Genomic DNA, 16376 nt, shown 5'->3' on the forward strand with positions numbered 1-16376 from the left:
AGAATGGGTGATAGGTAGTAGGTGGTTATGTTATTTAAAGTAAAGTGCACAAAGGGTCTTTAAAAGAGAAAATGACAGAAAAGAGAGAACTCACTTTTCTGTGAATGCTTTGGTAATAGGCAGCATAACCTATTGCCATAACACTATCCTACCACTTTCCTCATTCTTTACTTAATAAATGAATTAACCATTATTAAATGAAATTGAAATATATAATACATATTTTTAACACTAGGCTAAGTTTAAACACAAAGATGATTCTTGACTCAACTAGAGACTCTATGGACATAAATTTGTGGAGGCCAAAATGATATAAAGAGTATAATGTACAATATGATAGAGGATCCATATTCCAATAAAAGTAATCTTATATATTGATACACAAATAGTGTTATGTTAGCACAAAATTAATGCATATCACCTTAATTAGAGGGCATTACCAAACAGTTGAGGGCTATGCAAATGGAAAATCCATTTCCTCAACTTTCCCTAGTTCAAGCAACGTAAGAACTCAAATGTTACTTGTGGATGACATTGTTCTAATGTTGGGTGTAAAGTCAAGAAGAACATTTAGGAGAATGTTAATTATGTTTAGAACTTTGGGGGCAACATAACAATCCATGTTTCAATAACTACAATAATGCTTGGAGGAATCAGCTAAATTTCTTCTAAAGGCAAGACATGCATTCCTTAATTTTGTCAACATTTCCTGCATCAAGCATAGAAAGACTAAGACTTTATATTAGAAGGGAGATTGAAGCAATTCATCTGGGCCATTTAATGGAAACCTAGGAGGCCGAAGAAGGCTAAGGAAAAACTTAGGATTAAGAAATAAAATAAAATAAAAAAAAAACTTATTCTCAAGCTAAATCTAGAAGGATAAATGCTTAAGTTGACCTAAGAAGTCCAAGTTAATGAAGAGCCCAATGTGAGGCAAGACTTTAATTAGTTATTTTTGTGTAATTATATTTACTTAGATCATATCATCACTAGTACTCCTATAAAAATCAAAGGACCTAAATTGGCTAGCTTTCATAGCAAATGGTTGATAAAGTTATCAGTAGCTTATGTGAAAAATCATTGACACACCTAGAGTAGTAATGATATCACGTCTAATGAATGGTAAATTAAAACAATTACATTTGCAAGTAAAAAATCTCAAAAATAAAGCTACACACTAAGCTCAAAGGATCTTGGGAGCTTCATTAATCCCTGCATTGGTACTAAGATTCACATATCTCTATAGATGATGCCATTTGTTAGGGTGCACCAAAGGAGATATCCCATGTATAAGTCCACATTGGTATGATATTGTTCATTTTTGGCTTAAGCCTTCATAATTTTGCTTTTAGTAATTCCCCAAAAAGTTTTATACAAATGGAGCGTGTGTACTTTATAAACCGATGTTTCCCTTTTTGCTACTAATGCTCCAAATTTCGTTAATATAATAAAGGATATTTTTAATTAATAAAATATGTTTTATAAACAATATCAAAACTTTTAAAATTTCTAAGTGTGTTTTTATTTAATTAAGAAAGGTTTTGTGAAATTATATAAATTATTTGGTGAGATATGTATTTTATATTTGTTTTAATTAAAGTAAGATAAGGTTGGTTTTAAAAAGTGGTTAGGGTTAAAAATTATTTTTACATTTTAACATTTATGCTTCTCTCATCTCTCTTTTTCTTAAACATAGAAGTTTATCGAGGTAAGAAGAAAGTGAATAATCTCGTTATAGGGTGTGGATATCTGTTGGGTAGTGAGATTGACCCTAATCTCATGATTTGTATTTTGTGTTCTATGAGTGAACCTTGAAAATCCTCGATAATATGATTCCTTTGTTCTCTATGAGTGGATCAATTGGTGTAAATTGTTAATCTATGAGATCCCTTAGCTTCTTGTAGGAAACTCTTGATATAGAGTTGGGTTAAAATTGATCAAAATTGGTGGGTCCAATATCACTTGTACTTATAATTGTTGATAATATGATTCTTCCATTCTTTATGATTGAGAATTATGTTATTGTATTGAAGAATGCAAATCGATTGGTGTAAATTGTTAATCTATGAAATCCCTTAGTCTCTTGTAGGAAACTCTTGATATAAAGCAGGGTTAAGATTGATGAAAATTGGTGATGTTTTGTATAATTGTTGTATACTAATAAGTCGTTGATCTAAGTGATATTGAATTCAATCTCCTTAAGTAATAAGGACTCCAGTTCGAATCTTGTACCTAAAAAAACGTGATTAAGAAGGGAGACTCTACTAAAGGAGTCCAACAAGATTTATTAATAGAGATTAATCATCAATGAAGTTGATAAATACTTTATACTAATAACATGATTTTTAAAAAAAGTAAGCTTAACATGTTTGGTACCATGCCTTTAAGGATTTTGTTGTTAATTATTACATTGCAATTTTCAAATCATATATTTTTCTATTTATTTACAAAATTTATCACATTATGGTATATTTTCAATATATGTTGTTGAGTTTTTCCCCCACAAGGAATGATAAAAGATTTTTGCATAATTTTCAATAGGCTTTCTCTTAAAAGTTGCATCGAAAAAAACCTTGGCACACCTAGCCATTTCCTTAATTGGCATTGAATTTCTTCTTATAGATATCAGGTGTGTTAGGAAAACAATTCAAATTTCTGAGATATTATTTAGATTTTAAAAGATATTGATTCTTTTAGGATATTATTTAGAATTGAAATATATTGTATTTATTTTAGAGATTTGTTTCCTTTTTTAAGATTAAGATATAAAGTACATAAATAGAGACTCTTGAGATGAGAAGAAGCACTCGACCTGTAGAGGGGGTCACCGCCGTAAATGAAAAAAGATGTCATATGAAGGAGAGTTTTCAAGTTTCGACAGAAAACTTGTGAAGAAAGGTTTTTAAGTTTCGTTAGAAAACTTGTGAGGGATGTATTTTCAAGTTTCACCCTTAAAACTTATGAGGAAGGAGTTTTCAAGTTTCACCCATAAAACTTGTAAGAAAGAGGTTTTCAAGATTTATCCACAAAACTTGAAGGGATGATTTTCAAGATATACATTTAATACATTTTGAGATCGATAATGAAAATCCTTGTGGATGTAGACATAAAGAGATGAACCACGTTAAATAAATTGTGTGATATTTTTTCTATTTCTTTATGGTGTTTACTTATTTGTGTTTTCTCATCCTTATACATAAAAGAAGAAGATTTCTTTGTTCCCTATGCAAGGTTTATTTCTTACATAGCCCTATTACATTAGTTATCTCCTATCAAACTTTAACATGTAGGATGCTAAACATACTTCCATATTTATATGTCGACCATCACCTATATCTCATTATCTTGTTGATTGTTTCACCTATGATGTTACTACATATAGGCAAATAAATTGTTGGATCCTTTCAATGTTTGTCCCTTACAAGACTTGACATTGCTTTCTCGATGAAAATAAAAGGGGTTATCATGGCAAGAAAGTTGCCATATCACCATTCCTTTTTATTAGGCTACCTAATGTGTTTTAATTAAGTTATCTTAAAGAACAATATCATGGACTTCATCTAACGTATGCTTGCTCATTATTCCTTGATGTCTATTGGAACTCTAATCGGGTTGGAGTCTCTACAGATTCCAAATCAACTGGTGCCTAAATTATTTTCGTTGGCACAAATCCTATCTCATGGTCATGTAGGAAACAAATAACTGTTGCGAAGTCTTCCGTTGAAGCCGAGTATATAGAACAATTTCGTCCAATGCCACTGGGGTTTGGTGGATGCAATACCTTTTCAAAAATCTTCGTTATACTTACCCAACTCACTAGCTAGTGATATGCTCTAATAACATTGGAGCTACCTACCTTTATGAAAATCTAGTATTTCATTCTATGATGAAACACCTTGCAATAGATTATCATTTTGTTTCAGATTTTATCTCCAACAAAAATCTTTGGGTATTACACATTCCTTAGTAAAGCTCTTTCCTATTACTAAATTTTCTCTTTTAAAAGTCCAAAGATTAATGCCATTAATTAGTCCCTCCACCATTTTTCAGGGTTGGATTGGAGTCCTAATCACGTAGCTACTATTATCTTATCATTCTATTATTAGCTACTATTATTTTATCCTTTGTATTCTATCTTTATTTCATCCGTTCATCTTATTTTTATTTTATTACAATCAAATCAATGATATATTTTTCAGAAAATAATTAGAATTACGAATCAATTAAAGTTGATTTATCCAAAACTACGTATGTGCATTAATAAGAAAAAAAAACATATATAATTGTAGGTTTGGAGTAAAGTAATTAACACACAACTAATGTACATCATTAATAACAAGTTTCATACGGCTGACAGAAAATTGAGTTAATTCCTTCAACATATTTTCGATGGTTTAATACATCTTTCCAGCATATCGAAGAGACAACTCAAGTCTCAACCACGTAATATCAAGAATGAAAAAAATGAAGAGGTGTGATATATACAAGAACGAGGGTTATTGAAAATACAATTCCAAACAAATAAAGAGATGTTTTTGAGATGATATTATTAACGCAATTAAAATATGTTTATATTTAAGACTAACATTAACATACATATTTTTGCTTGTTTTTTTGTTTATATTTGATACCGCACTATTAGATTTTAATTCTTTAACAATATTTTCTTGTTTACATTTATTAAAATGTTACTATATATTAAATAAATAGGTTATTTTACAACACTTTTTTAAAAAATATCATTATAGATAGAGTAACATTTTTTATTTTAATATTATTATTTTTAATTATTTTCAAAATTAAAGTCTCATATCGAGTAAAAAAAATTTATAGGTTATTTTGCAACATTTTTTTAAAAAATGTTACTAAAGAGTTAAAATGTAGTAGTGCTTGCTTGTTTGTTTATATTTGATACCGCCGGAAGAAATAAAATTTATTAACGTAAAGTAGTCTTATGAAATTTTTGTCTTGGGATGTTATAACTATAGTCTATAGCCCAGCTGTGAAATGAAAATAATTAAGTAGAGGAGAAAGCGAGCAAAGTTATGAGCTGTACGTAACAGTTGAGCTCCAGTGGTCAAAGAAGAAGTTGGATTAGTCCTGCTTTATTCATTTTATTCATGAATGATGACATCTTAGAGGAAGGCGCATTGATAGCAATGGCAATTGATGGCCCCAATGCATGGCCAAAACAATCACTCACATGGAGTACTAGGGCAAAAAGGCAAACAAGGAAGCAATTAGGGCGTGGTAGTGGGGACTATTTCTTTTAACCTACATAATTAATGTTGGCCCTTCATTCCCTACCTACTTTCATATCTAAAACCTTCCGATTCTATCTTCCACGTGTGGCTCAAAGTCCATAAAATATCACCATCCACATTATGCACCCCACACGTGTGTGCTTGCTTTGATAACAAAATGTCAAGATGCTAGCTATAGCTAGCTAGTACCTAGCTGCCTACTAGGGTTTTGAACATTAAGTATTTATATTTACATTTTCTTTTAGTAATCGTTTTCTATTCAGATTCTCGACTGAAAATAGTAATTAATCTTTATTAAAAATTGTAAACATATATAAAATAAGTATTTCTTTCTCGACATAATTTATTATACATTTAAAGTCAAGATTGGAATCATAAATAATTAGTATATGAAACATAAGTTAATACTATTCAGAATTTTGAATATACTTTGTGCATAAAGTTATACACCATATATACTCATTATTGCTTATACTTTGTGCTGCATGTTTCGAATCTTTTTAAATAAAAATGGAGGAGTTAGTTTGAAGCATGATATTTTAATCTACTTCCCTTATCCATATTTGATATGTAAAGTATCCAATCCTCTAAGAAAAAGTTATGAAAATCTAATACAATTACTCGTGAAATATAACGGCATATATATAATATAAAAGTATATTGTTGTATTAAATACATATCATATTGGCTACATATTTGTACATCATAGGGTAACAGTTTTCTAACATTGATTTAAACATAAATCTCACAAGTACAAAATTTTAGATTCTTGCGAGAGGAAGCTCTCGATCTGTTCAGTTTACTTATAAGCCATTTTCCACCACTCTACAGCAATTACACTGCTAAGGACTCAAATCCATCACACACGCTCACACTATAATTTAAGTGACAGAGGGGGTACAGGGCTAGCTAACAAAGAAACCAACATAATATATTCATTTTTTGCTTTAACTTAATTGGCTGGATAGAAAAATTTGATGGCTCTTTTCAAGCAGAAGAAGAGAAGTTGAGTTGGGTCCAGGAAAAAAATGCCCTCGGTTTTATTATCAAATATGGTGTTTCAGTTAACGTGAAACTGTGTATGCTCCGTTGGCCATTCGTTCTCTTTTTAGTGAACAATGAACACACCTAACATCTTTCTTTGTTTGTGTGTTGTTCTTTAGAGTCGTGTGGTTGTGGTCCAAACACTACTATATACCTGACTGTAGTTTATTTGAGTCTATCTGTATTTTGTTAAATAATGATCTACTCGTATTAAAGACCAGTTATATATCGTTGCCATGCATGTTGAGCATTCAAAATTGTTTTTCAGTAAATAATAAAGTAGTTGAAAATTTGAATCCATGTGTAATATGTATAAAAACTATATAATAGTAAAATGAACTAAATAAATTTTACCAAAAAGGATCGGACTAGATAAATTGTAGGTCGGAAGACCACAAATACTAATTAATTAAAAAAAAAAAAAAGATTCAGATCAATGTGTAATTTCCGTTATTTTAGTTTATTTTAAGTTGCTAACTATTTTGGAAGAGCACACTTATATATACTATTGTGTTTGTTTACGACCTTTTAAGGTGGTAATTGGATGATGAGCTTTCGCATGCCTCCGGTAATCTTTTCGCTCTAGTCAAGTAAAAGGAAAGCCATTCACTTTCGAATTAATGTATTTTCATTTTTTTTTTCATAATTTAACCTCAAATAATTTATATAATTTGGCTTCAAAACCTACTTACCTGTGTCTATACACTAGATTAATTAATTGACAAATTTAGAGAGATATGTGAAATGAAAATAGCGATCGATAATTAATATGTATAAAATAAATTTATATTTAGTTATTTTTATTAATATATATATATATATATATGATTGTTGGATCAACTTATAAACTATTGTTTTAGCTAATTAATTAATACTTTTGTGTTCAATTCTTGAATTACAACTCCTTTAAGTACTTAAAGAACGGACTTTATCTCTCAATAATATTTTAATTTGTTTTGAATATATGTCTCCTAAAATAAATACATGCAATATCATAAAAAAAATTAAAAATATTTTTTGTAAAATAATTTTTTTAGTATTCTAAACCTCAACATAAAGGCAAGCAAGTGTTTATTTTCAAACCCATTCATAACCCCAAATATATGTTGTTAATTTGCTGAAAGTTAAAAATTGTTAATAACTTATTAAATTATAATTATTGAAATAACCGATGAATATAAAATAACAAAAATAGACATTCTTATACGATATCTTCTATAAACTTTAAATTTATTTTACGGATACAAAAATATATTTTAGGTAAATATAATATTAGTTTTTAATTGATTTTGAACTCTTATAATTTTTTCATTTAAAGACCAATTATTTTATTTACATATTTTAGTTTTAATTATTTTTTAATATTATACATTCTACTATTAATTTATATATTACATTTAGGGTTAAAAATGAGTCAATCTCGATTTAATAATATGTGGCTCAATCGTAACTTGACTCAAGTTTGACATAAAAAAATTTCAGTTGAAATTCAACTCAATTAAAGCTTGCTAGTAACTTAGTTTAAGCTTGCTAGCCGCTTAATTTAACTTGTTAAACTCGAATTACATGAATCAAGACTCAATTTTTTTTAATTTTATACATTTCAAAGTTTTAATTTAATAATAAATTTTTGATGGAATGATTATTTTTTTTAAAAGACAAAACATAACTTATTTTGTTAGTTTTGAATATTACAAGGACGACTCTAAAGAAACATGATTACAATTATATAAGTCTATATAAATTAAAACTACATTGTCTTGCATGAAATAATATCAAACTCAATTTATAACCATAACATTTTAAAGTATTCACTTCTTTTATTATTATTAACTTATAGCTAAGTTTTAAAGGTTCTTTCAAATTTTAATAAACTGAAATTAAATAAAAAGTTAATTATATAAATTTTATATTTATATGATGAGTTAATTCATGAACTAAATGAGTCAAATTATACATAATTTATATTTTATTCATTTATTTATCGAGCTCAATCTTTAACTTATTTAATTTATGAACCAAGTTTAACGAATTAATTATCAAAATGAGTTTCAAATTATTTTTAAGTTGATTGGGTTCATTGTCACCCCTAATTACATCTTAAAATATTATCTACATGTTTAAAATTAAAATAAAATGAAAGGAACCCAAAAAGGAATAATAATATCCCACCTTATGTAATATATATATATATATATATTCTTATGGGTAAAAAGGAAATATATTAAAAAATTGAAGTTAAAACCTTATTTTAAGGAACATCTCACAATGTTACAAACTAATAAAATAAACCTGTTTACCAGACTCACTTTTATAGAACTTCTCTTATGTAATTTCTCAACAAAATTTTTTTTGAAGAGTATAAGTTAAATTTAACTTAAAGAAAATTTCAATTCATTTAACGTTTTATTTTTTTCCTATAAGTATTTATAATTTTTTTATCTAAATTAATATGACAAGATATATAAATGAAAATATATTTTCTCTAATCATAATTAAAAATTCAAACTTGAAACTTTAATTATATCAATTAACTTCTTTTACTTAAACTTTACTCATTAATTATATATATAACGTTGAACAGCCATTTTGTCTCAATTGATAGAAAACTTTTAGCCTATGGGCTAGTTTGTTACATATTTAAAAGAGAATTTTATATAAAATAATTTAGTGTATATATTTTTTAGTGATTTAGCAAAAGGGAAAAGATAATTTACATTTATTTAAGATTTAATTGTAAAAATAAAAGAAGAAGAAATGAAGAGCATGATGATGGTTTCAGAAGAGAAGGGGTGGCTGGCGGTGGTGAGAGGTCAACGGGTGTGATTGTAAGAACAGAGGTAACATTGATTGTCGCCAATAATGGATTGGTGCTGCCTCGGAAACAGAGTGGTGATTTCCATTTTCCAGTGGTCGTTGGTTTTTGGTCTGTACTTTCGACGTTTCTTGAATTTGTGGATACTCGAGGTGTCGTTCTCACACGGTTTTTGGTCCATCTGTCTATAGGGATCTTCACAACCCAATGCCTCCAAACAAAAAATTCTAAATCAATCTAAAAAACATTCAAAACTAACAATAAATTAGCAGTTCTTTTGATTTTTAAATAGTATAATTTGGCTCAAATTTTGAATTAAAATATGAAACTGTCTTGAATCAAAATAAGTCACATTTATTCATAATATATTTTCTTCCAAATATATAGTATAAATATACAAAATTGACATATAATATAAAAAATATTTTATAAAATTGTAACCTACTAAAAAAATATTTTTATCATGTTATAATATTTTATAAAATTATAGGTTATTAAACTAAATTTAAGAATGAAAAATTGTGAATTATTTATAATGTTTTAAAATAATTTTTTTAAGTGATAAATTTTTTATATGAAAAAATTATTTAATATGATAAATAAAATTATATTAAAAAAATGTTTTTACTAAAATAATAAGATAATAATCGGTATTAAATGAATTAAGTGATCAAAATAGTTTTGTATTTTATATATTTTTAATTTATTTTTTATATATGATCTTACATAAAGAACAAATATTATATATTTTATGATTTTTAAATAATAAATTTTAAAAGTTGCAAAGATCAAATTAACTAAATAATAAAAGTTTGATTTGATTTGATTTGAATTTCATAATTCATTTAAATCGAATCAAAAGTAAATCATACTTAATTTTTTTTGTTTGATTTGGATAACTTTTGAAGTAAAAATCAAATTAAATAACACCGATCACCCTTATGTGTCTATATGTTTTGTTATTTTTAATTTTTCATAGAAGTCAATGATATGATCCATCAGATGATAAATATAAGCATCTATTTCAATAGAAATTTAAAATATAAATTATCACTTATATTATATAAATTAAATAAACGCTTTAACAAGAAGACTTGCTTGATGGATTTATAGGCAATCAAAAATCAATGTTATTGGTAGTTATCGACATTCTTGTATACCTAAAATCTATAAGCAATTGAAGATACTTAACCATTAGTTAACACAGGACTTTAGACTCTCAATTATCTCGATCTTATAAGATGCTAAGGAAGTTAAAATGAAGAGGAAGCGAATTAAACTTTATCTGTAGTTAAAGATATTAAGGTAATTGAAAGGATCAAGTCATTTGTAAGTCTCGACCGCCTATTCCATGTAAAGACTAAGGATTAAGTCATTTTCCACTCTAGACCACTAAGACCCTATAAGTAACCAAAGGTGATAAATAACATTAAAAAAAATTTAAAAAGTAATTAGTTTTAAAAATAATTAAGCTTAACTTCTATATAACATGGATTAAGACACACATTATCTAATTCATAATATTAGATCAAGACTTAAAGTGATTACGATTAATATAAATAATAATATATATTATTGAAGAAAAAAAACACAATTCTTTCATTACTAACATTTATTACACTAAGCAAATATTTTACTTAAAGAAAGAAACATTCGCATTTCCTTAAACAAATACAAAATACATCTACAATTAATTATTGCATTAGAAAGTCTAATTTAATTAATAAAAATAATAATAAGTACATTATCTTCATTATATACAATATTTCAATTAAAAACTACAATATAGAACTTGAAATAGATATAAAAGCAACAAGAATATATATTTATTTCAGTAGTATATATAATACGTCTTCTTATATATCCAATTTTAATTTCCTATAAAAACAATTAAAATAAAAACAGTGTCGTTTTTTCTTTGTAAACGTTACGTTTAGATAGTTTGTACATAAATTTTGAATGTTGATATTATTTATGTTTTAATTTTTGAATGTATTTATGAAGTTGTATCATTAACTTTAGTTTAATTACTTAAACTTTTTTATTATAAACTTGATATTTATAACCTCGTTATTAAGAGTTTTAATTTAATTACTATTTTGGATATCAAGTACTTTATAATGATAAATTTTTTAATTTAAAATATAAAATTATGTTGTAATAAATTTGTGCTTTTAAATTTAAAATTTTGATATGTGATATTTATTATTTAATATATTAATAATTTATTTTTAATGTGAGAAATATTTTAAATTATATTAATTATATTATTTTAATTTTTAATATAAATCAATTTAACCGATTCAATAAATGACCCTCAAATTTAACCACTAAATTATCAAACCACTTTCTTGATATCGATGAACGGTTAATATTGGACAAAACTATTTTCAAATATTTTTACACTTTAATTCTCATTTTTATAATGGTTTCTAGGTCTGATTCAATACAAAGAAAAAGTGTTAGAGTGTATAAAGCATATTTATCAAAGATGAATAAATATAACTCGATTGGAAGATTTATAATAAAAGAAACATAGGAAAAAAAAAAGGGTTGCTTATTAATATGGAATTGAATTTCTATCAGATCAAAATTCTCGCATTTAACCTATATATAACTAGAAAAGAGAATGTCTATGAACTCTCATATATTATACATTAATATTTATTTGAAAGTATATTAACATATTCTTGTTTATATTTATCAAACTATTAGTTTATATATATATATATATATATATATATATATATATATATATATATATATATATATATATATATATATATATATATATGAAGAGAGTTCAAACGACACCGGTATAACTTTTACTAAGTATTACATCGCTCAATAACTTTATATTAAATATGAATTTTATAAATCCAACCATTATATTAAAAGTTCATATCACTTTATATGTATATATCAAATTTTATTAAAATTGAACAACAACTTGAAGGTAATCAAAGTGTTTATATTTTATTATATTTTAAAATGTATATATTACGTCAATTTTGTTTTATAAGAATGAAGTATCAAATCATCTTGGATTAATATAAAATTTTGTATATATGACATAAGTGTAAAAATCTTTCAATCTAATGGTTAGATTTATAAAATTCATATTTAATATAAAGTTATTACACGGTATAATACTTAGTAAAAGTTACACCGGTATCGTTTGAACCCTCCTCTATATATATATATATATAATGTTATTTATTTATTTTTAATAAATATTATTAATACTAATATATATATATATATATATATATATTATTTAATAAAGGTAAATATGTCTTCTATGTTTTGATGTATACATTATTGCTAATAACTTTAACATTTAAAAAATTGCATAATAATAATTAACAAAGTCAAAAAAGTCTTTTGATATAATTTATTTTAACCTCTTAATAATCACCCACAACCTACAACCTATATTAACATGTGTGAATTCAAAGAAAAACACGAAGTGTCTTTTATCTACTAGTATTAGTAACGAGAATGTCTTACTTTAATGTCTACTTATGTTAGACTTATTTATCTCTTAACTAATTTGTTCAATTATTTCAATATCATAAAGTTAATTGTACACTTTTTTATTTCACCATTTCTTTTTCAATTTTTTATATTTAGACACAAAGTTTTTTTTTCACTAATTTATATTATTTAAATAAGTTAATAATTATATAATTTTAAATTATTATAAAAATAATAACATATTAATATACCAATAATATTATGAGATTTAAGTTATGAATAATATTATTAATGCTAATAATATTTATAATTTTTTTATTTAGTACTACATATATTATAGCCCTCATTTTTATTTTTAAAATTTTCATTGATTTAGTGATTAGGTTTTGTTATTGAAGGTAAATGTGATAAGTTCAATTCTCATATTCTATATTTTGACTAATTAATGTTTATCTTTTATATTTTAACTATTTTTAATCTTATTTTTATATGTCAGATCATTGTGCCATGTTAATATTCATCACCAACTCAAATAGATTGATCAAATGAGAAGAACAATAAATTCTATTTTTTTACTCGATATATCATGGGAGAATTATTTGCTTAAAATACAAAATATCTAAGAAACAAAAACAACAATTACTCATCTGTCGCGATACCAATGTCATTATTTTTACCTATTATTATTATTATTATTATCATCATTATGATTATTATCAATATTATTGTTATTACATCAGCATCATCTTTATGTCAAAATTAATTAATAAGAATTTATTATAAGATAAATATTAGAAACATAGTAAATTTAATATTATTTTTGTTTATATTATCCAATATTCATTAAATAATGTAGAAAGTAAAATTAAAGTTAACCAATGAAATAAAATAGATTATGATCTATCTTCTTGCATTGTATTTCAATCTTATTTTTAAAAACCAAACAATAGAACAATTTCTTTCTTCATTTTATCCCTCACCATTCTCCTCTCTGCTACGGATCTATATAACCTTAGTCAAAGCTATATATTTTTAGTCGAACTAGTTGTGCTACAAGATAGACAAGGGGAACAAAAAAAAAAAGCCCTCATTGCAGACTCTTTTTTTTTTTTTTTTTTATCAATAAATGTGAAAGAGAAAGGATATGATACCTCCGCTCTAATCTAATTTTGTAAACTCTGAGAGCTATTTAACCGGGCATTGTCCACTCTAATCTTATTTTATTCTCTAGTTTATTTAGTAGTAAGCCATTATATAAACCAAATTAGAAGATCTAGCACATTATAAAAATTAATCTGAGTGAGTTGAAAATTAAGAAGAGGAAACAGGGGAAGTGTATGATGAATTAATGATTATATTTTTACTTACAAGTTAAGATAAGAATAGAGGGGGGGGGGGGAAAAAAAAAACGAGGTGGGTGGGTGGAAGAATTGATGCAGCCACTGCCCACGGGATTTGAATCCCACAAGAACTGAGACGGGGTTTTCTCCCTAACAATAATATCCACTCACATGGCTATGAGGATCCAATGAGAGACATCCACGTGGGAGTGGGACCCACCTATCATTATCACATGTACCAGCGCCTCGTGATCCAACGCTCCTCAAATCCCATTGTCCCAGTCACGGTGGTCCACCGTGTTCCCCTCTTGTCCCCTCTCACCCTCACACCCTGTTCTTTCCTGTCCCTAATGTCAGCGGCAATCATATCTGTCCTCTGTATGTAACCCCACGTCACCCGCTCTTTCAACCGTGTGCCGTGGCTCCCCACACCTACCTGTCGCATTCTCATTCGCCCGTCACAAGCGCGTCTCACAGCCCAGGGTTGTTTGTAAAATTCATGCACCATGAGAATAACTCACCTAGATATTGTCCCACACTCATGTTGCTATAAAATTAATGAGCCACCCACTACCCTTACACCACATTTCTCACATCTCTCTCTAGATCTCTCTTTTTCCCCCAAGAAACCTTTTCGATTATTAATTTGGAATTCTTCAAGTGATATCAAGAAAAAAAATGGATAATTCATTGAGAATTAGCCACGAAAAAGAGCTGAATCTCGAGGCCACGGAGTTGAGGCTAGGGTTACCCGGAAGCGATGAGCCTGAGAAGCGTTCTGTTGTCAGAAGCAACAAGAGATCTTCACCTGAAGCAAGTGAAGAACTAGAGTGCATGAGCAAGGGCAACATGAATTCTAATGGTTCTGATGTTACTAGTGATCATGACCAAGACAACGTTGTGCCACCTGCAAAGTAAGTTATATAAATATGTATATCCCTTTTTATTGTTCCTGAAAAGGAAAATAATTATATGCATGAGTTGGATTAATAATGAAAATATTGTCATGCAGGGCACAAGTAGTGGGGTGGCCACCGATTCGTTCTTATAGGAAGAATAATCTACAACAAAAGAAAGGAGAAGAAGGTGAAGGTTCTGGGATGTACGTGAAAGTTAGCATGGCTGGTGCACCTTACTTGAGGAAGATAGATCTCAAGGTTTACAAGAGCTACCCAGAACTTCTCAAGACCTTGGGAAATATGTTCAAGTGCACATTTGGTATGTTAATTAACAAATAATAATCTTTTCTTTTTTGGTAGTCAAGATTTGGCATAGTATATAGAAAAGAGGAATAAAATTATATTTGGTTGTGATCCAGGTGAATATTCAGAAAGGGAAGGGTACAATGGATCTGAATATGCTCCAACTTATGAAGACAAGGATGGTGACTGGATGCTGGTTGGAGATGTTCCCTGGAAGTAAGTTAATTTCTTCTACTAATTAAATCTGTTGTTTGAAAATTGAAATAGTCTTAGTAACTATTAATTTGTTGTTTGTTTATATTAATTATATCCATAATCTTATATTTGATTGTGTTAATTATTGCAGCATGTTTGTGTCATCCTGCAAGAGGCTGAGAATTATGAAAGGATCAGAAGCAAAGGGTTTGGGATGTTTATGAGGCAAAAAACAAAGCAGGACCATGCATATGCATATGCAAAACATGGAGTAAAGCAATTCATAGTGACGTCATCAAAGAGAATTTCATCTGTTTCGATTATTCAACCAAGCACTTGGCCTCTGAGATGGTCATATTATTTAGCTGATTAAGAAGACAGATCGATGCACATACACAATTTTATTTTGCTTTATTTGTTTATTTAAAAGCTAGGTGACTTTTAGACCTGCTTAATTAAGTACACTATTTCAAATCCTCAAAGCCGAAACCAGAATGGAAAACAGAAATGAAATGAGAAGACAATATTAATAAAAGCAAAGCAAATGATATTTTATTTTAATTGTATAGAGGATGAATATATATATATATATATATATATATATATATATATATATATATATCATTTTGTCATGTGTCTGTTTACGTACAAATTATATATACAAAAGGGGATCAAGAAGGTGGAACTTAATTTCGTTCTTTGTTTCTTCTTCTTCTTTTGGCTTGATTTCATATCATTTATCTTTATACTTGATTTTAAGTGTTGATTACGGAAAATTTTATTTGATGCATGCTTCGTAACTTTGATGCTAATTATTCGATTTCCAAATGATCTTTTATCATCCACTTAAACAAAAGATCAAATAGGGTAAGCCACCCCCTTTGGACAAGGATCAATGGAATCTCGTAAGAATGATAATTCTAAATTTAATTCTTATAAAGTTAAAGAAGGTATGAAGCGAAAAAGTACAACTATAATAACTCTTAATTTAAATTAAAATGCGTTCCAAACTTAATTCATTTAAAATATAAGCAAAACA

General features: G+C 27.2%; 1 protein-coding gene across 1 annotated transcript; it reads left to right on the forward strand.

Annotated features, from left to right (window-relative positions):
• Positions 1-14502: 14502 nt before the first annotated feature.
• Positions 14503-15898, forward strand: LOC109813547 (auxin-induced protein 22D). The gene is made up of 4 exons (XM_020377746.3): positions 14503-14854; positions 14953-15158; positions 15259-15358; positions 15489-15898. Exons 1-4 carry the CDS (start codon positions 14619-14621, stop codon positions 15559-15561), a joined length of 615 nt encoding a protein of 204 aa, XP_020233335.1. The 5' UTR covers positions 14503-14618; the 3' UTR covers positions 15562-15898.
• Positions 15899-16376: the final 478 nt, after the last annotated feature.

Source organism: Cajanus cajan, chromosome 7 (assembly GCF_000230855.2).
Source record: "Cajanus cajan strain Asha chromosome 7, NIPB_CcT2T_4, whole genome shotgun sequence".
Classification (NCBI taxonomy): domain Eukaryota; kingdom Viridiplantae; phylum Streptophyta; class Magnoliopsida; order Fabales; family Fabaceae; genus Cajanus; species Cajanus cajan.